Source organism: Lepidochelys kempii, chromosome 2 (genome assembly GCF_965140265.1).
Source record: "Lepidochelys kempii isolate rLepKem1 chromosome 2, rLepKem1.hap2, whole genome shotgun sequence".
Lineage (NCBI taxonomy): Eukaryota > Metazoa > Chordata > Testudines > Cheloniidae > Lepidochelys > Lepidochelys kempii.
Genome location: NC_133257.1, coordinates 122,277,444 through 122,302,599, shown reverse-complemented (window position 1 = coordinate 122,302,599; position 25,156 = coordinate 122,277,444). Strand labels below are relative to the sequence as shown.

At 41.1% G+C, this 25,156-nt stretch overlaps 1 protein-coding gene across 1 annotated transcript in view; it reads left to right on the top strand.

Moving 5' to 3' along the window:
• The window catches only part of PHLPP1 (PH domain and leucine rich repeat protein phosphatase 1), a 216,323-nt gene that overhangs the window by 110,140 nt on the left and 81,027 nt on the right, over positions 1-25,156 (top strand). The window contains exons 2-3 of the mRNA XM_073332220.1: positions 8,439-8,635; positions 11,757-11,882. Of these exons, the coding sequence (XP_073188321.1) occupies positions 8,439-8,635; positions 11,757-11,882 (323 nt within the window). The remainder of the gene's footprint in view (positions 1-8,438; positions 8,636-11,756; positions 11,883-25,156) is intronic.

The following is a 25,156-nucleotide window of genomic DNA, read 5'->3' as shown; positions in this document are numbered from 1 at the left end:
CTGAAGAAAGTAATGTAGCTAGGAAACCTCCAGAAAACAACTGTTACCTAACTTTGCTTAATGTGGGAGAGCAGTGCTTCTCCTGGATTCGTCCATCTGAAGGCATGTCTGCATTGTCACAACAGACTTTCTGCACAGCCACAGCTGGCCCCAGGTCACCTTACTTAGGCTCATGGGGCTCAGGCTATGGGGCTGTAAAAGTGTAGTGCAGACACTCGGGGCTGGAGCCTAGGCTCTGAGTCCCCAAGGCGGGTGGATCTCAGAGCCTGATGGGAGTGAGTCTAAGACTGGAGCCCAGGGTCTAAGCCTGAAGTCTACACCACTATTTTTAGCCCCGCAGCCTAAGCACCGCAATCCTGAGTTAGCCTATCTGGGCCAGCCACAGCCGTGCTGCTGGCTTTTATATGGCAAGTCTAAAGTTAAAATCAAAACCCTAGGTTTTTTATATCCTTATTCTAAATGCCACGAATTCCCCTCTAGGTCCTGGGACCAATTTAAAACTAAAGGTAGCTTATCATGAATGGCAGGTTATCTGAGTGGTCTGTTTCTCAATCTCAGACATCTCTTTAAAGCGTTGCATAGAATGTTATGTTATGAATGTCTTGTTATGGGTGTGTTAGGGTTGTACTTTTAGAGTCTGGATAGGAATGAAAAAAATATTTCTCGCCAATTTACCCAACCTATTTTGGTTGTGTTTTTTTTTTTTTTTTTCTTCAAATGCTCAATCCATTTTTCTAGTATGTGTTTGGGATTTGCTTTGGACATACTTGTCTTCACTCTTTTACATCCAGGTGATAATTCCTGCGAAAATATTTAAGATATTTATTGTTGAATTTTTTATTGGTGCTGTCCTGAAGCATCCTTAGGTACTTTTTATATATGAAAAAATGTGAAATGCACTGTTCTCTGAAATTCACCAAACTGGAGTGCTGTCAGGCTGCTTGAGGAAGCAGATTCTAGGTGCTGGTCTCCAGTCAGAATGCATTCCTTCCAGCTGTGAATAATTTAACCCATTAATCAACAGCCTCCCAGCAGAGAATATGGTAATACTGGTACACTATAAGTTGTTTGCCTTCAGACCCTTGATCTGTACCCAAAGGAAGGTGTTTAAAGTTTGTTCGGAGTTCACGTTCATGAAAGGGATGGGACAATTGACCAGAAAAGGAGTTTGTGCCCCCTTATAGTAGATCAGAGTAACTTCTGCTTCCAATGCATGGCTTGCTTCCCTCCCCCCCTCCCCCCCATGAAGTGTGGATGAATTCCTTGGTCTTGGCTCACTCTCCTCCACTTTTTCTGCTTCGTTTAGATATTCTGTATTCTTTTGATTACAGTAATTCTGTAAAAAGAAAAGGAGTACTTGTGGCACCTTAGAGACTAACCAATTTATTTGATCATAAGCTTTCGTGAGCTACAGCTCACTTCATCGGAAAGCTCATGCTCAAATAAATTGGTTAGTCTCTAAGGTGCCACAAGTCCTCCTTTTCTTTTTGCAAATACAGACTAACACGGCTGCTCCTCTGAAACCAGTAATTCTGTAGTTGATGCCATATTCTAGCACATGCTGCCTTGATGACAGTGCAGTGAGAAGCAGCAAGTAGGAGTTTCTTCACTCTGTCAAAAAATCTTTGTTCTTTTGTTGTCCAACTCTATAGCTCACCATTGCTGAGGCTTTCTTGCCTGTTGCATTCTTTGGCAACTAATAGTCTTGATCTTTTTAAAGTTACAAGCTGTTCAAGCTAATCTGTCAGCAGACAAGATTGCTTCCTGTTAAACAGTTTCTCCTTTGAGTCATGTGTACCCTCGGTGAGAATTTCGCTATCGGTTCACTCTGAACTAGTGACACATTAACTCAGTGGTGCTCAGACAGATTCCAATAAGCTCAGAATAAGTTAGCACCTCTCAGAATCCCTGTAGAACTGCCTCATGTTTTTCTTTTGCACTGTAAATTGAACTATGATCACACTCCAGATAACATTAAATATTGAGGAATTGCAGTCCTGTAGGAGGAGTGACCCAAATGACAGTGACCAAAATATTAGAGCACTTTGGACTGCAGGAAATAGTGATATGTAGTATTAGTATCAAGTCTTGCACTCAAGAAAATGACAGGTTTCGGAGTAGCAGCCGTGTTAGTCTGTATTCGCAAAAAGAAAAGGGGGACTTGTGGCACCTTAGAGACTAACCAATTTATTTGAGCATGAGCTTTCCGATGAAGTGAGCTGTAGCTCACGAAAGCTTATGCTCAGATAAATTGGTTAGTCTCTAAGGTGCCACAAGTACTCAAGAAAATGATACTCATAGTGGAGATACCAAATGAGGAAGGGAAAGGACATAAGCAAGCAATAGGCACCTATTTTAGTAAAGCTAATTTTATTTTTTCTCTTTATAATGTTGCAATTTTTTTTGTATAACAAAGTACTGTAGTTGCTAGAAAGTTTGTTAGCTTTTTAAGACCAGAAGGGACCATATGACAATGTAGTCTGTATTCCTATATAACACAAACCTAAGGTGCCACAAGTACTCCTTTTCTTTTTGTGAATACAGACTAACATGGCTGCTTCTCTGAAACAGAACTTTGCCCAGTAATTCTTAAATCAAATCTGGTTTTTTGGTTGAGAGCAGGGTTTTAAAAGATAGCTAGTCTTGATTTAAAGACCTTCAAGTGATGGAGAGTTACCGCATCACTTGGTTCCAAAGATTAGTTACCCTAACGGTTACATTCAGGCTAGAGATACCAGGGAAATATTTATCTAGCTTTGTCTGCAAAATCAGAGGTGTCTGACAATTCTAGTCACTTAGTTACTTACAATGGCCAAATTACCTCTTAATTCTTTCTTGAATGAACTAAGTATATGGAGCATCTTTAGTCTCATGCTATAAGGCTGTTTTTCCAGACATCCCGTCATTCTTGTATCTCTTTTTTCTGAACCCTTTCAAGTTTTTCAACATTTTTTTCCAAGTGGGGCTAGAATTGGAAACCATTTTTACACAAGGCAATATCACTTCCCTACTGCTCTTCAGTATTTCACACCAGCCGTCTTAGGGTATGTCTACACTACGAAATTAGGTTGAATTTATAGAAGTCGGTTTTTTAGAAATCGGTTTTATATATTCGAGTGTGTGTGTCCCCACAGAAAATGCTCTAAGTGCATTAAGTGCATTAACTCGGCGGAGCACTTCCACAGTACCGAGGCTAGAGTCGACTTCCGGAGCGTTGCACTGTGGGTAGCTATCCCACAGTTCCCGCAGTCTCCGCTGCCCACTGGAATTCTGGGTTGAGATCCCAATGCCTGATGGGGCTAAAACATTGTCATGGGTGGTTCTGGGTACATATCGTCAGGCCCCCGTTCCCTCCCTCCCTCCCTCCGTGAAAGCAAGGGCAGATAATCGTTTTGCACCTTTTTTCCTGAGTTACCTGTGCAGACGCCATACCATGGCAAGCATGGAGCCCGCTCAGCTCACTGTCACCGTATGTCTCCTGGGTGCTGGCAGACGCGGTACTGCATTGCTACACAGCAGCAGCAACCCATTGTCTTGTGGCAGCAGACAGTGGATTAGGACTGGTAGCCATCATAGTCATGTCCGAGGTGCTCCTGGTCGGCTGTGTGAGGTCAATCAGGAGCGCCTGGGCAGACATGGGTGCAGGGACTAAATTTGGAGTGACTTGATCAGGTCATTCTCTTTAGTCCTGCAGTCAGTCCTATTGAACCATCTTATGGTGAGCAGGCAGGTGTTATGGATTGCTAGCAGTCCTATTGCATCATCTTCTGCCGGGCAGGCAAAAGATGAGGATGACTAGCAGTCCTATTGTACCATCTTCTGCCGAGCAGCCATGAGATGTGGATGCCATGCAGTCCTTCTGCACCGTCTGCTGCCAGCCAAAGATGTAAAAGATAGACGGAGTGTATCAAAACAAGAAATAGACCAGATTTGTTTTGTACTCATTTGCAAACCCCCCCCCTCCCCCGCCCCCCGTCTAGGGGACTCATTCCTCTAGGTCACACTGCAGTCACTCAGAGAAGGTTCAGCGAGGTAAATCTAGCCATGTATCAGAGGCCAGACTAACCTCCTTGTTCCAATAAGAACAATAACTTAGGTGCACCATTTCTTATTGGAACCCTTCGTAAAGTCCTGCCTGAAATACTCCTTGATGTAAAGCCACCCCCTTTGTTGATTTTTAGCTCCCTGTAAGCCAACCCTGTAAGCCGTGTTGTCAGTCGCCCCTCCCTGTGTCAGAGCAACGGCAAACAATCGTGCATCTGAGTTGAGACTGCTGTCCAGAGCAGTCACAATGGAGCACTCTGGGATAGCTCCCGGAGGCCAATACTGTCGAATTGTGTCCACAGTACCCCAAATTCGACCCGGCAAGGCCGATTTAAGCGCTAATCCACTTGTCAGGGGTGGAGTAAGGAAATCAATTTTAAGAGCCCTTTAAGTCGAAATAAAGGGCTTCATCGTGTGGACAGATGCAGGTTTACATTGATTTAACGCTGCTAAATTCGACCTAAAGTCCTAGTGTAGACCAGGGCTTAGACAGAGCATCGCACTAGGAGTTCATGTTCAGTTGGTTATCCACAGTAATCCCTAAATCCTTTTCAGAGTCACTGCTTTCCAAGACACAATTCCCTATCCACTAAGTATGACCTACGTTCTTTGTATCTAGATGTATGACGTTGTATGTTGTTATATTAAAACACGTGATGTTCAAATGAACTCAGCTTACCAAGCAATCGAGATTGTTCTGTACAACTCACCTGGACTTTACATTATTTACCATTCCACTAAGTTTTGTCATCGGCAACTCTGTTAGCAGTGGTTTTGTATGTTCTTCCAAATAACCATTAAAGGCCTGGGCTATAGAGTTAGGTCAACGCAAGGCAGCTTACGTCGGTCGAACTGTAAGTGGCTACACTAAAATGTAGCTCCCACTGATGTAAGTTGCCCAATACATTAACTCCACCTCCACGAGAGGCGTTGTGCTTTGGTTGATGTAGTTAGGGGGGCATCACTTGTTGGCTGTCAGTCCCATGCGGGGCTCACAGCTGGAGTCATCCCCCCCATCCCAGGGCTGACAGCCGGAGTCACGCCCTGGAGCAGACAGCTTGGCTTGTCAGCCCCAGAGTAGGGGGGAAGAGAGGATTCCTGCTGTCAGTGCCGCACACAATTAAGTCGGTAGACATGCTCCTGGTGAGGGCGCGTACTGCTGACAGGAGAAGCGTAGTTTGGACATGAGCCACCACTTTAATTACTGCGGTGGCTGTAGGTTGACTTAATTTTGTAGTGTAGGCATGCCCAAAAATCTTGAATGGCATTGAGCCAAGAACAGATCTCTAAGGAACCCCTTCTTGGATGATGATTCACCTAGATGATACATTTCAGAGTAACAGCCGTGTTAGTCTGTATTCGCAAAAAGAAAAGGAGTACTTGTGGCACCTTAGAGACTAACCAATTTATTTGAGCATAAGCTTGAAGTGAGCTGTGGCTCATGAAAGCTTATGCTCAAATAAATTGGTTAGTCTCTAAGGTGCCACAAATACTCCTTTTCTTTCTAGATGATACAGTTGCATTTTGAGTTTGATCAGTTAGCCTGTTTTAAATCCATATAATGTGCTAAATTAATCTTTTCTAATTTTGTTAATTTGAATGTTATATGGTATTAAGCCAAACACTTTGCAGAAGTCAAATTACCCTTACTTGTAATGTCGAAAATATCTAGTTTGTTGATTGGTACTAATTCTGTTATCCTCCTTTAATTTTTCTTACTGACTTCACTCTCTACTAGCATCTCCATGACTTTGCCTTGGATCAGGTTTTGGCTAATTGGTCTGTAGTTAGCATGATCATTCCACTTATCCTTTCTAATTATTGACATATTCACCACCTTTTAACAGGCCTCTGGAACTTCCCAATATTCCAACATTTGCTAAAAATCTTTGTGTTTCAGAGTTCCTCATCCAGTTCTTCTAAAACTCTTAGGTGCAAGTTATCAGTTCCTGCAGATTTTAAAAATTTGTTTAATGTTTTAAGTTGTGGAATCAGTTGCAAGATTGGAAGTAGGAATTATTCTTGATCTGTTGAAAGATATGATCCATAGTATAAAATGGAGAGAACTATTACTTAAAAACTCTTCCAAAGATAGTTGTCTGAAACATGGTATTGGTGGATGTTAACTGTGTTCATGGATTCTTTCTAAAGTCTTCTTGTATGTAGTTAGCTTTGGAGGATGAGCCTGTGTGTTTACCTCATTAAACAACAACACTGACTTTAGTTAGAGAATTATTGTTAAAGTATAACTGAGGGTACGCTCTGGTCTGGTATAGCTGCCAGTCTGTCTGAAGACCATTGCCCTTCATATCTTGGCTCTGGACATGTCAGACTTTTCTGCCATGTAGCAGCAACATGGCCTCTCTAGACATCTTGTAGAGTTTATTCACAGGAATTTTATCTCCAAACAGCACCAGCAATGGTGGTCTACTTTATGACTTTTGTAAAGGAGTTCTGAGTTTGGTCACAAATTTGTAAAGCTTTCATAGCAAGCATCGTGCCTACTTTTGTATTACACCTAGCATGGCACAACACTGATTCACATTCCTAGCACTACTGTAGCCATATATATATATATATATATATATATATATATATATATATATGAACAATAAGAAGGTGTTTTTCAAACTACTTTTGCCATGTAAGCTCTCAAAATAACTGATTTGCCTTATGAAGATTTCTCCTGAAGGTTTGGTCCTCAGTACTGTACTAGTTTCATTGCATTTGATATCAGGTTCATACAATAAAGAAGTTCCAGCCATAGCATGATCCTCTGATCAGATTGCAACTGATTACAGTGTGCTCCCATCTTTGAAGTGCTGTTGGACATAATAGGAGTACCTTTATCGTCTGATAGATTTGAGTTTGATACTTGGTCGTGCCAGCTCGGAATATCAATTTTTAATAAATGCCAGAAAACTGTAGGCAGTGAAGTATCTTTTAAGTTACAGCAACAATCTTGCAGTTCTAAACAGGCAGACAGTAGCCTAAATGCCAGTGTTAATTAAAGCATAGCAAAACCGGGACTAACTGTGCCAAGTTTGGGTTTAATAAACAGATTTTAAAAGGGAAGTGATAGTTAGAGTTGTCACTGGGGGAAATTACTTTGGGGTAGATGGCTTAAATTGTTTGGTTTCCTATGGCAAATTTAAAAGAGCTGACTCAATGAGAGATGTTAACCCTTAGAAAAGGGTGTTTCTGCACCATGACTTATCTTTTTTCAAATAGTGGACCCTGACTGGAGTGATCCTAATCTGCAGCAGATGTTGTAGTAATCTCCCAGAATTGTGGAATTTCAGGTTTTCTTTAAAGAAATTATAGCTTGTTAAGATTTCTCTTGGATCTCATGGTTTATGGTTTAATTTAGAAAACAGATGAATCTTCATTTTACCAGTCTCTTGTCTAGGCGTCGGGAAACTTTTTGAAATTACTGCTTCTGCTCTTTCACCCGCAGCAAAACCTTTCTTTTAAACATGCTGTCAGAAAAGTTGCACTAAAACCGAGCATAGTATTAACAAGGTTAGCCAGTGTATCACACATCTGTGATTGCACCTCTGTCCTGACTCGCAGCAGCCTTGCTACTTTAGTCCTAGGCTTGTCTTTTGCTGAGTAATGCCAGATTTGGAGGTGGTGGTAATTTAATATGGATAAATGCTTCAGATTATAGTGAGACAATGAAAAGCCTTTCCACCTGAGGCCTAAGAGTTTAAACTTAGAGCTCCATAATCTACTGTACCATGTGGCCACTGAATGTCATTGTCACGGTGGCCTCTACAGAAAGAGCTTTCCTTTAAATGATCACCTTGAAATGATCCACCTGGTCACTGTTTTGAGCTGCTCATTTGTTACCCTGTCTGCAGTTTCTCTGCAATACGTAGTATGTAAAAGTGCTGTGGGCTCTTTGTGGGTGGAGTAAGATTAAAAAAGTAACATCTAGAGATGTTTGAAATGAACTCCAAGCTCTAATGAATAGAGGACATTCCAAGTCTGAACACTTCAATACTATTAAACAAATATTCAAAATGCCTATTACACGGTTTTTGAAATATAATTACTAGGGATGGGCTAGTGCGGTTTTGGCATTGGTTCAGAAGAGAGGCAAGAAAAGGTATTATACGTAGTTGTAAAGCAGAAGATGCAAAACATTATTTTTGAAATCGTCTGGGCAAATATTTAAATGTACCAAAACTACAAGACTAATACTGAAGAAAGGAAAGTGTACTAGTCAGTATCCATGTATTGATACTGCAATGCTCAAGTCCCTGTATTTACTTGTTTGGCTCCAGAGTTGGTTGTCATTTGTCAGGTTGTGCTCAACATTATTAAGAGTGATTGATTGAAAAAGGAAGACATCCGTAGTGATAAAGTGCCTGCTTTTGTTTCTATTTCAGGAAAGCCACACAGCACTGGCAACTCTGAACGGATTCAGCTCTCGGGAACGTACAATGTTCGAAAAGGGAAAATGCATTTGCCAGTCAACAGATGGACAAGACGCCAAGTTATCCTTTGTGGGACGTGCCTAATTGTATCATCGGTGAAAGAAAGCCAAATTGGAAAGATGCATGTTCTCCCTCTAATTGGTGGAAAAGTAAGGGTTTTTTTTTTTTTTTTTTGCTTGAGGCTGTTCACTTAATCCTATTTTTCAGTGTTGTAGGTATACGTGGTGATTTTCAGACACGGGTTGCTGCCCCAAGGAGCTTGCACTCTGGAATCTGATAATGAAAACAGTTATTACTAGACGTAACACTTACTACCTGTATCTGAATCATTTGTATCTCCTTGCAAAGTTCTTACATTGAGAATTTAAAAATGGAAAAAATCAGGGAATGGCCATTAAATTGTGTATGTGGGATCATTATCTCTTCTTCTTTTCACGTAGTATTAATTGTTCTGTGTATGTATGTGTGTATGGCAGGGATGGCCAAACTTACTGACCCTCCGAGCCACATATGAAAAGCTTCAGAAGTTCGAGAGCCAGGGTGCGCCTGCCGGGGCTCAGGGCTTCAGCCCCTCAGGAGGTGCCTACCGAGGCTTGGGGCTTCAGATCAACTTCTGCTGAAGTCCTGAGTGCCAGCAGGTGTGCCCCGTGGGGCTGAAGCCAGAAACAACATACGGGGGGGCACATGGCGTCACATGTTTCCCCAGATTTTTGCTGGAGTTGGCTGGCCCTGCTCAGTCACATGGTTCCACGGGGCCCCCTCCCTGCACTGCAGCTGCTGGCTTCCGCAAGCTGGGAGCTGTGGCCCTGGGGAGAGGCAGCAAGAATCAGCTGGGAGCTGCAGGGAGAGCCGCTACTTTTGCTGCTGCTCCTCCCTGTGGAGCTAAAGCAGTGGCCCCTCCCTGCTCTTCTTAGCTGTTTGCTGCTGCCTCTGGGAGGTTCAGGGAGGGGCTGCTGAGGGTAAGAAGTGGGGTGTGCCTGGGGGGCATGCCTCAAGCTGTTGGCGGGGCCAAACCTTTAAATTGTCATCTCAGCAGGAACTAGTAGTCTCTGGCAGAAGCCCCTAGCCCCACCGCAGGGCAGAAGCCCTGAGCTCTTTCTCCCCCTCCACCCAGTCTGGTAGGCAGAGAATGGGGGAGAGGAATGGGGGAGGGAGGACTCTGCGAGCTGCACTTTAGCTGTAAAAGAGCCGCATGTGGCTCAGGAACCAGTTTTTTGCCACATACCAGGAATGGCTAGACATATTTTTATTGTATTTGCTGAGTAGTACGTTACTTTGCCCATTGGCTGAGTTTAGTTTTCGCTAGGTCGCATGTGTAAATACACGCACTTACGTTTTAGAGCAATTCCACAGCATAACTGTAAAATGGCATTATCTTAGTCAACAAATCTGTTTTGTATATTCAGAGTTGTATCTTTCCAGTGACCTAGTGTTTGTTGCTGTTTGCTCATGCTACCTGTTTGCTAAGAGATGGAGTTGGGTTCTATTCCATTTTGTGCATCAACAGAATTTATTCCCATCAGATTTTCCTGTGAAACGGCACTGACAATGGGGCTACCACAGGAGCAATTGGAGATCCAATATGGCCTGCAGAATCTTCATAACTAGTTGTAACGCACAAGATGAAGAGTCCTTCTTGGTTCTTGGACCCTAGGCTGATTTTGCAGGACTGGCAGCTGAATCTTTTTTTAACCTTGTGTACTAGCACATGGTATTGAAATCGACTGAGACACGATACACATGGGAGTCCGTGATGTCATATTTACACAGTCAGTTTTCAGAGTTCCACCTTAATATTCTGTTTTAGGGCATTTTATATGCCAAGTCTAGTTGTGTGGAGCTTCCCCTGTTCTAGCAATTCTTTTCTCTCCCCTCTCTACCTTCTCCATACAAGAATGTTCCCACCTTTTCCCTGGAGTGTGTCCTTTTTCTCAGCCAGAAGAAATACAAAGGGATATTCCACAACCCTCTCCCCAGAAGCAGATGGCATTACTCATTGCTGCATACTGGGAAGTGCAAGATTCAAGCTTTCCTAGCCTGCTGTTATCCCTGGGAAAGCCACAAAGGAGGAGTAGGGTAAAATCCTAACATCAAAGATAAAAAGCTAACCAAATGGATCCTGAGCCTTTAAAGGGTTTTGTTCATGGAATTGGCAAAACGTATGTCTTTGTTTCTGTCTCCTGTCTGTTGTAGGAATTGCTTATGTGCAAGGGTTCAAGTTGAAGGTAGAATGCAAACATAAAATGAAAACTGAGTCAAACTCAGAAATATTTGCTGAAAGCCTACGCTATCGAGGCTTGGGTGGGGGACAGCTGGAACAGAATAAGTATTGTTGAACTTTTTTTTTTTTAAAATAAAAAATTCTCCCGCACCCACTTAAATCCTCTTGCACTTCCTGGTTTGCAAAAGGCATTCCAGAACGTAGTGTTGTGAAACATCACAGAAACATCTTGGAGACCATACATTGTACCAGTTTCCTTTTTAAAGGTAAATTTTTACTGGTGAAGAACAAAACTAAATTATATATTCTTTGCAGCTCCTTATTGCATGTATAAAAGCAGCATAAAAGTCTTTCACAAGGAAATGCTCTTCTTCTTTTTTCCGTAGAGTTCTTTTCAGGTTATCCATATCCCTTGCTGAAGACCTCTAGCAAAAAAAAAAGATGAAGACTTCTTGCTTTTACGCATTTGGAATATCCAGACGAAACTAAATATTTGATGACTGTTTTTATATATTTATATAAAAGGAGCAGCAAAGGGCACAAAATATTTTGTTTCACATTCCACTGTTAAAGGCTTATCAACAAATACTTGTTTAAACTAGAAAAGAGTTATTGCCAAACTCCTTTCCCTTCTCTGCCCTACCCACAACCCATCAGATTTACTTACCTCCCACTCCATTTCCCAATAGGGAGAAGCATGTGGTTAATACAAATTTTTTTAAATGCCAGAAAATAATTGGCTTTTTGGCCGTTTAATTTTGGAAAAGTCTTAAGATATTCAGGTCTTAAGAATTATCCAGATCTGTATCTTCAACTCTAACAGTACATTTTATATAACTTAATTCAAGAGTCCTGTTAAACAGTTCAGGTTTCTTAATCTGTTGCTTGCATGGGTTTTGTGGCTCCTTGACACTGGATTAATTAAATTTCAGGTTTAACAATACTTAACGAGGCTTTTGAGCTCCTCCTCCGTTTCACAGCTTCACTTTGCTTGCACACTGACACTTTCCAAATGTTATGCAGTAATTATTTTATCTTTTTAAATACAGGTGGAAGAAGTGAAAAAGCACCAGCACTGTTTAGCATTTAGTTCCTCTGGACCTCAGAGCCAGACCTATTACATTTGTTTTGATACCTTCACAGAGTACTTACGGTGGCTTCGACAAGCATCAAAGGTAAGAACACCTCTAGCAAGTAGAGTTCTCCTAATTTTTCTAATTAAGAAAAATGTTTGCTCACTTTCACCATAATGGCATAAACAGTTGTGGGCCTGTGGCTGGAGTGAGGTGTGGTGTGGTTTTTTTTGTTTTTTGTTTTTTTGGTTAAACTCCATTTGCTTGCACTGTGTAAATAAAGATACTAGCTAGAGTTCCTCCCCCCCCCCCCCCCCCCCCCCGCCCAAATCTTGGTGTAGCTCACTAATGTACGGAATAAGACCCTTAGAATAGAGAAAGTCAGTAATGTCTCTTTCCAAGATTTTAATATGAAAAGTTGTGTTTCAGAAGTGATAAAAACTGGTAATGCAAGGCATGTAGAGAACCCAAAGACAGTGCTAGAAACTTCAAGAACCAGTTGGAGGAGTTTTTCTGTTGGGAATGTTGTGTTTCGCTTCTGTCTTAAAATAGGTGAAGTTGAGTGACTGGCAAGATATCAACATATTTCCTATTGCTGATCAATTAGTGTTCTCCAATATACTGTATTTTGGTACCTATTCAATATCCTAGAGCATCAGCGCTGTAATTGACTATGCAGTCAGATTATATATCTACCAGTGCTAGTCTCTCCACATATAGAGCAACCCACCTTCTAGCTGAGCTGATGAATTTCTATTTCAGAGCTCCTTTGCATTTGCCTTGTGCTGGAAAGACAGGGCAGAGGTGAGGACTCTGTTCAGCACGATCTGGTCTCCTCACTTCCCTCAGGGGACAGAGTAGCAACCATGTTAGTCTGTATCCGCAGAAAGAAAAGGAGTACTTGTGGCACCTTAGAGACTAACCAATTTATTTGAGCATAAGCTTTCGTGAGCTACAGCTCACTTCCTCAGACATTCTTGTCAACTGCTGGAAATGGCCCACCTTGATTATCACTACAAAAGGTCGTTCCCCCCCCCCCCCCCCCCGCTCTCCTGCTGGTAATAGCTCACCTTACCTGATCACTCTCCTTACAGTGTGTAGGGTAACACCCATTGTTTCATGTTCTCTATGTATATAAATCTCCCCACTGTATTTTCCACGGTATGCATCCGATGAAGTGAGCTGTAGCTCACGAAAGCTTATGCTCATATAAATTTGTTAGTCTCTAAGGTGCCACAAGTCCTCCTTTTCTTTTTCCCTCAGGGGAGTGGCTCTGAACAGCAGTTGTGGCAGAGTTCAGAGCAGCCCTGCTCTTTCTCCTACCGTTCTGATAGCAAAGCAGCCTAAGGTGTTGCAGTAAGAAAAGCCAGGCAAGGGAACTGGAGGTACTGAGGATACAAGGGAACCTCAGAATAAAAGAAAAGTAAATAATCGAACAGAAATCCCACAATGAAATGGGCCGGGTGAGGCAACAAGGGAGAGTAACTAAGCTGACACTAAAACACTTTCAACATCAGTCCAAAAATGTTTCGACTCCTGTCAATGCCTTACTATGTGTGTACGTGTGATGGGGAGGGCCACTCATGTTTAAAAATGAAAGCTCTGAGCATGTTAAAGTAGAGTTCCGGACTTAAAAATATATCACGTGTGTTTAGAGCAGGCTTTGCCAACAGAATTTAGGGTTTGTTTTTTTTACACCATTTGCATTATTAACCTCTTACTATTTGGCACCATATTACCTTGTCTTGAGAGGTTGTTTCTGCAATTGTCTTTCTCTATTATACTAATTTTTTCCCCTCTGCTTCTTTAGTCAGGTTCTTTGCAGTGTCTGATACTAGCTCATATTCCTGTATCTTGTGCACTGAAGGGTAAAGAATGTTTGTTCTTTTGTCACACTGGTTACATATTTTTCTCTTTGGTTTTCCACTGTATTTTTAGTGTTCGTTCATTCATTCCATATTTAGTAAGAGACTACTGGTTTTTATGTTCTCGATTGTATTAAGTAGTTAGTGTGATGCTTTTTCAAGATATTTGTAGATTTATGGCACTCTGGATCACTTTCAGTCTGGCTTTTCCAAAAGGCAGTATACTTTATTTAGTGAATGTTTTGAAGTATTGGTTTTTAAAGAGGATTGTTAATTTTATGCTCTTATAATTCAACTCGATTTACTATATTATAGCTTTCTTTGGGCAATAAATGTTTGGGATTCTTTCTGGCATAGAACGCCCTTTGTGCATGTTCCAGTAGTTCATCTATTTTAGGGTTTTGTATCGCTCTGACATTGGAACACTAACCCTAAAACTCCCGGACTTCTTATTGTGAAGCCAAGATACGCATGGTTTTGGGTATGATCTGATTTCCAGTATTGAGCTTGTTCTTGGTGTTCAGTCGATCTTTTATATAAGACAAGTGTTCTTTCATCTCCAGTGGCTCTGACATTGGGTGAATGAAGGATAGATCTCATGAGTGAGGATAAACAGTGTAAAACAATGAACTTCAGAAGTAGAAATAAATGACCAGAAAGTCCCATTGAATTACTGACAGCATAGGCTTGTTCTGTACCATGCTGTGCTTCTCTCTTGCTCTCTCTCACCCTTATGACTAACAGTATTGGGAAGGTAGCCAACCTGAGGACATCTCCCCATATAATCATGACATCTTCCCTTTTTTAAATGTAGGGGGAGGAACTCCAAGCCCAGAGCTCCTAGAAGGCTTTGAGTGCCAGAACTGAGGAAAGCCACTAATATTGGCAGTCGAACACTTCAGTATGTTGACAGCAGCACATAGCAAGTGAAAAACTGAGGAAAATCTTGGTTTCATCGTTACACGTTCATCTAACTAGATCACTCTGTTCCAGTAGTATAGCTTTGTAGAGTCACATCTTTCAGACAGGACTTAACATGTGTTAGAATGAAGTTTCTCTAAACTGTTTTGTAAAAGCAATGTGGAAAACAAGTGATACCAGCTCAGCTAAATGTGTTTGTGTGGGAAGTATCGTGCAATAACAGACTAGTATGTTACTGAAATAGAAAAAACTAGCAACAACCACAAATTTAAATCTCGTTTGGCTACTGATACCAGTACCTGTGGAATTCAATTTAGAAGATGAAACACACAGTTCCTGAATTACATGTACAAAGTGGAAGGATGGAAGGAATCTACCAGTGTGGGTTATCTAATGAAGGTCCTTTTGTACCAAAATAAATCCTAATCCTGTATTTCTATTTATCTTAAAAGATGCTACCTATTTGAAAGCTAGTTCAGTTAAAACTGGTTTTAGGCACTCAACGCACTCTTGGAAATAGAAAAAAAATACAAATGTGCTGTTTAAATGTACAAAGTAAACAATTTGGGGGGAGGGAGGGAGGGTGGGAATTTTCTCTAATCCTTCATTGTTAGCTTTTAAGTGTAACTTGTAACAGGTTAAATGTTTTATATAGAAGTGATCTATTTAAAATGCTATCCACTTTTAAATGAATGTTTTTGGCGCAGGGGATGTATGAAATTTGTGTCATAATGTGAATACTCAAATATACTCTCTGAAATTGTTTTTTAAAATACATTCATTACTTAGTGGCATCTATTTGGATTTTTATTAACACTCAACATTATTAAATTCACTAGTGTTCAAAAGCACTTCAACATCTTTAAAGGATAGTCTGAAAGTTAAAATTGTGTTGTCCCTAAATAGTATCTGTTTGTGTTCTGACAAATGAGAGTAAAAACTTCCACTTACTAGTATATTCAAAAAATAAAATGCATCATAAATTTAATACACAGGAGGAAGTCACAGCACAAGATATCTGTTTATGAAAAATGTAATTTTAGTTTTCAGTTACTAAAATCTTAAATTGAAAAACCATTAGGTAGTATTGTTTATACACACTTCAGGAAAAATTCTCAGATGGTCTTGTGTACTTTTATATAACTCACATAGTTTAATCTTAAACTGACTTTGCAAAGGGTTGCTTGCTTTGACAGCATTTTTGTACGTAGGGTGTGGAAGAAGGCTATGTGACTATTTTAATAGAATGTCAAAGAAAAAAAATCCCTAACAAATCATACATGCAACAGAAAAACATGGGTAAGGAAACAGATTTCATTCAAGCTTCCAAACAATTAATGGGTGAATTGTTTGCATTCAATAATTCAATTTATTTCCATTTCTTATTTTATTCCGGAGACTAAAATGAATTCCACACTTTTCTAATTCTGCCTATCACTAATTATCAGTGAAAGACTAAAAGTTAAGATCGTAGGAAACATGTCCATGCTGTTGCTTCTTTAATTTAAAAAGCTTAATGTTAACTAACGCTCAAAAGAAAAACAGTGATTCAGAGTGTGCATTAGCTTCCACCCCCAATGTATTTTCTGTTTATTGTTAATGGCTTTTTGATAAGTTTGCATATGTCCTGTGACTATGCGTGCACACATTTTAAACAGTGGGGTGGGCCTTTAGTGTGAGACTTGTACACAGAAAAGTCCGAATTATGGGGGGAGGTAGAAGTGGAAGAGATTACAGTGAATTCTGCTCAAGACTGAGATTCAATGGGGTCACTGCAGAAATGCTGACCTAGATATGCAACTTGGTGACACACTTACTCCAAATAGGTCAGTTTTAAATATGTTGATTTAGCCTCAAATGGAATGCTTTTAAAAGCTGGAAATGTGCATGTGCTTCATTATTGATAGCCTTTTTCTACACTGTATCATAACTTTAGTTTTAATTTCTAAATATTGTAATTATAGTTTGTAGGTTGTTCAAAAGGGGCATAAAGAGGATTCAGTTTTATTAATCTACTGTACTTACCCTATTGTCAGGCTGAGAACTAATAGGTGATTTTTGCGTATTTGTGTGTCGGGGAGAACTTGTTTCCCTACTCTGATATTAAAGGTATTTTATGTTGTCCACATTAACTTGAAATCAAGATGCTGATACTTGTACAGTTCCTTAGTGCAAGTGATTCAGGTTAAGCAGTTGATTCTGGACTGTCACTGTACGCATTTTCAACAGGAACTACAGGAGTGAGAGGAGAAAGAATGTAGTAGTATTAAACAGCAAAAAGAAGCAAATGTTAAATTACAAAGGTTGATGGGGAGAACGCCAGAATTTTGGCAGTTTGGACACCTTATACCTTACAGCATTAGTTTGTAGGCAGAAAAGACTGAACTGAGTGGGGAGGTAGAAGAAAAAATACCTTGTATTTCATGCCTTTTCACAAGACATTGGAACTTAAACATTCCTTTTCACATTTTGTGTGGGACTTTTCTTAGCTGTTTGATTAAGTTACCAAGGGAAAATATTAATACCCCTTCCACATAGACCAGTTTATTACCCACTATGCATGTGGGTGCCATTCCACTTCATGAAGAGAACACTGACCTGAATCAAAAAGTGTGTGTGAAGTTTGTGAGGCTATGCTTAAGAAAAGCTAACTTGTCCCACACTCTTGTTACACCTGTTTGAGTCTTAGCCCTAACCAGGAGAGACTATCACTGCAACAAGATGTCATTACAGTTCTCACTCTTCCAAAACAGGACACCAGCAGTACATCTCTATCAGATATCCTGTCTCAAAGTACCTAGTGTTTGATGCTTTTCTAAGGAAGATAAAAACATGTAGTGTGCCCCTATTTAAACTCTACAATACTATGCCTTAGAGAGAAATATGCCCCGGAGCATGAGGATTCAAAACTCCTTTTTTTGCTAGCTAAATTGTAGATGTCATTAGTCACGTAGTACTTAGTACTTGTACAGCACTTTCATGTCTTCAAGCTGTTTTACAAACATGACTATTACAAATGCCCAAGCTGCCTTTTTTAAAAAAGAAAAAGAAAATGAATTGCCTTGTGGCAATGACTTCCATGGATTTATTATACATTCCATACAGAAGTATTTCCGTTAAGATATATTCAATGTGTTGGCTGTTTAGTTTAAATGAGCTGTCCTTCTCCTTTCCAGTAATACCAGAATAAAGGCGGAGGGTGGCTCTGGGCAATTCTAGCTGCTTTGCATTGTTCGAGTGGTATAGAGCAGCCAGGATATACAATGAATATGGCCACAAAAGTTAAAAATAAAAGGTGTAATATTCCGTACCTTCCAGTAATTGGAAATGTCACGTGGTAACATTCTCCTTGGGTTTATTTACCTTCCATGTATGAAATTTTTAATTTGAAAAAGGGAAATTCCCAGACTCAAGCTGCATTAAAATGGACTTAAGGTTGAGCATAAATGTCAGTAACATAGGGTAAAATACATTACAGGATATTGTAATTTTACTGTAAATTCTCAATCTTAACTACATCTTAATACAGCATTTGTTTCTGAATTAAATGGAATCTTCAAATTCTGGAGCACCATGTGCCGGCCAAAATCAGGGACCCTATGTATGGGCCTACTGGGCCTAATGCTTAATCTGGCCTTGATTTGCTATAGTGCCATGTGCTTCCGTTTGGTTGTCTTTTCCAAGGTGATGGAGTTTCATTAGGTCATATACCAGCATTTCTAGTTGTGTGCGCAGCAGGAGAAGTTCAGTTCTACCTAGTACAGTAGAACGTCAGAGATACAAACACCAGAGTTACGAACTGACCGATCAACCACATGCCTCATTTTGAACTGGAAGTATGCAGTCAGAACGGTGTAGGGTACTAGCTGTATGCTGCTTTGAGGATTGTGGGGAGAGATCAAGCATTTATATGGAAATGCACTATTATTTACATCCTAAAAAAATCTTTCATCTTGGTTTCAATACTATAAGTATATTCCAAAGTAAGTGACAGAAATGTAATTAGTGTGTATCCCCATGATGTGCCAATTACAGGGTTAGTCCTGAAGAGCTCAAAGAAATCGAATGTGTTGCTGACTAGTAAAGTAGGTTTGATTGCCAGTTGCGCTTTTATTTTTGAGGTAGCTAAAGATAGTCAAGTAGGTGAACGTTTTTCCTTTGGACTATTTGCTCATTAAAATGAAAGTTGCATGTAATCAAACTCAAATTGTGTCGAGAGACTTCATTTTCTAGACTGAGCATATATCACTAACATGATTTTAAAACTCATGGTACTAAGCATGGCCAAATATAAGGAAGTTTAAAATTTGATTCCAGTTTAAACGGATATCAGAAGTTTGGGTTTCACAGAGCTTTCTAAATACAAATTACCAGTCCCAATTCAGAATGTAGAGGAGGCTAGGACGAAATAAGCTTGTGGCTGAGTAAACTGAAACCACTCCAAAGTTTTCAGGTTGGCATCTCTTTCCAATTCTATTTAGCTGGTCCTGCCCATTCTTGGAGGCTTCTCCATTCTCCTATTTGTATCTGCAGAAGCTACAGTGAGCTTTACTGTTCATACCTAATTTAAGGCTTGAGCAAATTTTATAGTTAAGTGTTTTTTTTGAGGTGTCTGTGTGCGTTGCATACAAGCTGCTCTCTAGTAGCTACTATTCAGAGCCAACCCTGAAAATTATTGCTCTAAACTAGAGGTGGGCAAACTGCAGCCCATGGGCCACATCTGGCCCGAGGACCCTCCTGCCTGGTCCTTGAGCTCTGGCCGGAGAGGGCTGCTGCTGTCCCCCCTCTCTCGCAGCCTCAGCTCACTATGCCGCCAGTGCTCTGGGCGGCAGAGTTGCGAGCTTCTGCCAGGCAGCGCAACTGTGAGAGCCGCCAGCTTGCTCCGGTGCTCTAGGCTGCTCAGCGGCGTGTCTGCTGGTCCTGGTGCTCTCATCGGCATGGTAAGGGGGTGGGGAGCAGTGGAGTTGGATAAGGGGCAGGGAGTCCCGGGGGGCAGTCAGGGGGTGGTTGGATGGGGTGGAGGTTCTGGGGGGGTGCTGTCAGGAAACGGGGAACGGGTGTTGGATAGGCATTGGTGTCCCGGTGGGCCTGGCTGGGGCAGAGGTGTGGATAGGGGTCAGGGCAGTCAGAGGACAGAGAGCAGGGGGGTTTGTAGGGGGTAGGGTCCCAGGAGGGGGCAATCAGAGGATGAGGAGGGGGGGATGGATGGGTCGGGGATTCTGAGGGGGGCAAAAGATGGGGGGGGGCAGATTGGGGGCGGGGGCCAGGCTGTTTGGGGAGGCATAGCCTTCCCTATCCGGCCCTCCATACAGTTTCGGAATCCCAATGTGGCCTTCAGGCCAAAAAGTTTGCCCACCTGTGCTTTAAACCCTTGGCCACATATTGGATAAGTCAGAGAAAACAGTAGCACAGCACATGCAAAAGGAAAAATCCTGTATAACTTAGAATATTGTTTGTTACAGTACAATTGTTTAACATTGATGTTATAGCTTTTTATTTATTTTCCAGTGGAAAATAAAAGCCCTGAATGACATTTCCTTGCATTTAATATGGTGATTATGAGATGGTCACTTCTGAGTAATTGGACCCAATTTTCACTGTTCCTCATACTTTGCACCTCCTTGCTTGAGACATTGTTTGCTCTCTGATCACAGAATAGCATAATTTTTTTCATTAAGTAAAAAATACAAGCCTGTTTTACCTCGTGGGATTTTCACTCCATTACGAATTTCATGGAAACAAATCAATACCATATTGAACAGCACCAGGAATAAGATACTTTTTACAACAGCAAAATACAAGCTTTTTCTCTTCGCATTTAGATTGATAGTTTCTTTGATTTTTAAAGCATCTTGTCTAATTTTGACAATTGCTTTTTTTTAAGGTTTTTGAGATTGCTTTAAGGAAACCAGTTTCCTCCATACATAGGCATAGTGTTCAGATAATGCTTCTCTGAAAGTAGAGGTCTAAAAATAAACCCACAGTTTCCTTTTAGTGGTGATTTCAAGTACTGAAACATAAACAAAACCTCCAGTTTCCACACCGGATCTTAACTTCCTTTTTTGTGTACGTATGAAACCTTGAATATTAAGACCTTTAGTCCCTAATAATATCTAGGAGTTCCTGTCTTTGATGGTTTACAGTATGTGTATTCATTGATGACTGTCATAAATATAAAGGGAAGTGTGACCACCTTTCTGTATACAGTGCTATAAAATCTCTCCTGGCCAGAGGCAAAACCCTTTCAACTGTAAAGGGTTAAGAAGCAAAGGTAACCTCGCTGGCACCTGACCCAAAATAACCAATGAGGGGACAAGATACTTTCAAATCTGGAGGGCGGAGGGGCGGGGGGTGGGAAACTAAGGGTTCTGTCTGTCTGTGTGATGCTTTTGCCAGGAGCAGATCAGAAATGCAAGCCTTCCAACTCCTGTTAAGTTAGTAAGCAATCTAGCTAGAAAATGCATTAGATTTCCTTTTGTTTAATGGATGGTAAAATAAGCTGTGCTGGATGGAATGTATATTCCTGTTTTTGTGTCTTTGTAACTTAAGGTTTTGCCTAGAGGGATTCTCTGTTTTGAATCTGATTACCCTGTAAGGTATTTACCATCCTGATTTTACAGAGGTGATTCTTTTACCTTTTCTTTAATTAAAATTCTTCTTTGAAGAACCTGATGGATCTTAAGAACAATAAAAAATCAAAAGGTTTGGGTATGTGTTCACCTGTACCAATTGGTGAGGATTCTTACCAAGGTTTCCCCAGGACAGGGGGTGTTTGGCTTGGGGGGATATTCTGGGGGAAGACGTCTCCAAGTGGGCTCTTTCCCTGTTCTTTGTTTAACACGCTTGGTGGTGGCAGCATAGGGTTCAAGGACAAGGCAAAATTTCTACCTTGGGGAAGTTTTTAACCTAAGCTGGTAAGAATAAGCTTAGGGGTCTTTCATTCAGGTCCCCACATCTATGCTCTAGAGTTCAGTGTTGCTCAAGGAAGTGTTCCTTTAGTGCAAGCCCTAGGTGAAGAGGTTAAAGGCAGAATTTGTGTGAGGGGTGAATTGCTGCTTAGAAAAGCTCCTGGGGAAAGGAATCCTCATGCTAGTCTTTGCAAGCAGTTTACTGCAACTGAAGGGTGTGAAAGTGATCTTCTCAAGAAAGTTTCAATTCCTAACAGCCAGAAATTTTCTGTTGTGAATGGATCCACTGACTTTCCTTTTGAAAGATCCAGTGTGGGTAGCACTGAGAAGGTCTCAGATGGAGTGAAAGCTGTTAAGAACGTTGAACAGTCCTACAACCAAGTGGCTGTGTTTGGCCAGCTTGTTGGGGAGACAAGGTTGTTGAGAGAGGAAATGTCTCCATGCTGATTCTGTAAGTGAACAGTCTGTGTCTGAGATTCAGAGGGGAGACTGGGTAGCTGAGTCTGCAGAGCAGAACAGCTGTGCAGTTAATCTCTTGAGAATGCAGGCGATGTCAGGTAAACGCTCATCTCTAGGCACATTGGATATGACTTGTAGTCTCTCAGTGAACTTAGCATCTAATTCCATGTGGAATCAGAGGTTGGTAAGGGAAGGACAACAGAACTTTGAGTCTAGCTTGTTAGTGAAAATGGATGATTTCTCTTTAAGACAGAGTCCAGCCTTGGAATTGGTAGCAGTGAAGGATCTGAACACTGGTGAACAGGCTCCTGTCTGTCTGAATGCAAATGACCTGACTGACTGGGAGAAGACGACTTGGCCAATCATGTGAAGCGAGCCAAGAGGCTGGGAATGGTCACCCGCAGCCAGGCTAAGCAAGCTGTCACACCTAGCTCTGTTCTGGAGACTTCTACCAGGACCCGGTCAGAGGTGATGGAACCCGTCCCCATACCAATGTCTGCAACAGCAGTAGTGGATACAGTCACAAAGACCCAGACAGAGCCAGTCCTTGACAATGACACTTCCTGGGAAAAATATGCAGTTGAACTCTTTGAGTGCAATGCAGTCAATGAGCCTAGTTTTTGTGTTCTGACATGTCTCCTGAAATAACGCAGGTGAAAAACCCACACTTACCCTTCAAGTTACTACTCCATTTTACCAACAAGATCCATAGGTACTGGAACTGGGGGTGGAGGGGGTGTTCCTGCTGTGCCCCCACCTTAGTGATTTCTGTTGTATTACAGGGTTTACAGTTGGATTCAATGGCTCTCAGATGTCCCCTCCCCCCCGCCCCCCAATTGTTCCAGCACCTCTGACAAGATTTATACTTTCTGTCGAATAAAGTTGAAGTAAGAAAAAAAACTGTGTGGAGCCCATACCATATTTGTGTTCCTGGAAGAACAAAAGAATGATCAAAACAGGTTTGAAAATTGCTGTGTGAAATAAGAATAGACTAGGGTTTAATTGTAATCGTAAAGCACTTAGAAGTGATTCTCTTCCTCTAATAGCTATTGCTGTGTTCTGTGCCTTCAGAGTTGTTAGAGGTTAGTTGCCATTTCAATTATGAACCTCGGTTTTCCAGGGTTTATAACATGACTGTTACCAGGATGGGAGTGAAGCTTTGTATTCAGACCGACTAGACTACAGGTTTCCCCCACCTATTATAATCATTGAGATCTTTACGTATAAGACTCCATAGTACATGACGTGTTTAGTGGTTTGAAGCTTTTAATTTCCTTGTTTCAGTTAAGCTGTGGCTTTTCCAATGGAGGGAAAAATAAAACAAAAAAACTTAGCAACCCTGTGATCCCCTTTCTAGATTGCTGCCTTTAGTTGTTAATATATGTAAAATGTTCCAGCCAAGAGTGAGGACATGAAAAGTGGTCATTGCACATGTGGAATAATTTTCAAGCGCAATCATACATTGCCATCAAATCAGTCCTAATTAGGGCTGCCAACTTTGTAATATTGAAAAACTAGATACTCCAGCAGGAGTGCCAGAACCTCCCCCATCCTGCCTCTTCCCCTGAGGCTCTGCCCCTGTTTGCAAATTCTCCCCCCTCCACAGTAGCTCACTGCTTCCCCGCCCAGTCAGGAGGGACTCACTTGTGGAGCCAGGGCTAGAGTTGCAGCTGCCCGACACAGGTAGGAGGTGGCCCCAGCTGAGTAGGGGCTCATGCGGGTGAGCAGTGCCTCCCCTGCCCACAGTAACTGGACTTTGGGTATCTGGTAAGAAGATCTGACTGGACATTGTCCAGTCTCCTTTTTGACTGGACTTCTGGTCAAAAACTAGACACTGGGCACCTCTATCCCTAATAAATGTGATTCTACAGCATACTTTTGTATATTTAGATATACAAGACTTGCAGATTTTTCTGCTGAGTTAGTAATTGCATGAGGTGCTGTGTACACTGATTTAATATGTGTGGCACCTTTAATATAGAAAGATCCCAAAGTGTATTGCAAAATACACACCTATTTCTAAAGTGCAATCATCTTAGAGAGTTCCAGATAAACCTGTGTGTGTGTGGCTTTTCAGGGGGAGGTCAGTAAGAAGGGAAATGAATGTGGATCCAAATTTTGGATCTGGGCAGGGTATTTGCACAACATGAGGAATTGTTGAGTAGTTTTTAATTTGGGGAATTTGGGTGGTGAATGCATGGGAAGGTAAATATGTCTCACTCGCTCCACTACTTAACTTCTCATCTAAGGGTTGTTTTCCAGGAATGTGAAAAACCATGGAAGTTTGAGGGGAATCTTATTTTATAAGAACAGACCTTTAAAAATCAGGTTAATGGCTCACACGGAAGGTAAAATAGAACCTCACTTATTGAAACTGCAACATTCAGTCTTAAATTTTACTTTATTAATGGTGGGGTAGGATGCCTAGAGCTTCAGATGACACCTTTTTATTCTTTTAAATCTAAAATAAGTAAAAGTGTGAATTAATTTACCTAAAATCTTGCAAGTAACTTTGAAACAACTTGCTAAACACTAACCTTTTCTACGAATAGAAATATCTGGTAATCTATTGTCATCAGAACAGGCAGCAGTTTGATATACTATCCTAGAACAAAACTGAGGTTCTTGGATCAAGAAGCCTAAACAGAACCAAAATCAGAGAGCCCCTTGAAAAATCAAACCCGCAGAAGGGGCGGGGAAGGGAGAGAAGACTGCCACTTGTATCACAAAATGTTCTGTGAATTTACCACTGCAGACATTGCATCAAAGTAAGTTTGGGTTAGTACAGGACTCTGATGATCAAGGCTGAGTGCACAGCTGTGTGGAAGTGTTCCACCATAGGTAGGTTGTTCATCTAGGTAATGGATTTGACGTTTCTCTCAATATCTAATGGAAAGTATGGCTAGAAAAATAATTCTTAAGTAAAAATTCAAACTGAAGTCTTTAATTGTATTTGAGAGAGACCGTTGTGTGACTTCTCTTGGATGGAATATGAGTCAGAAAATAGTGACCTAGCCTTTTCAGCTAGTGCCTTTTCTAAAGATGTCCCTTGTTGGGAGGGTAGGACCCAAGCAAATAAAAATTGTTGGACTCACTAGTAATTTCCTCAACAAGAAGTTGAAAGACTGTCAAGCAATTACTGGAGTGGAAACTACTCCAGCTGAAACAAACTTTTGGTACTGGAGGACTCTGCCAACACAAAATAAATTATAAAAACATGTTC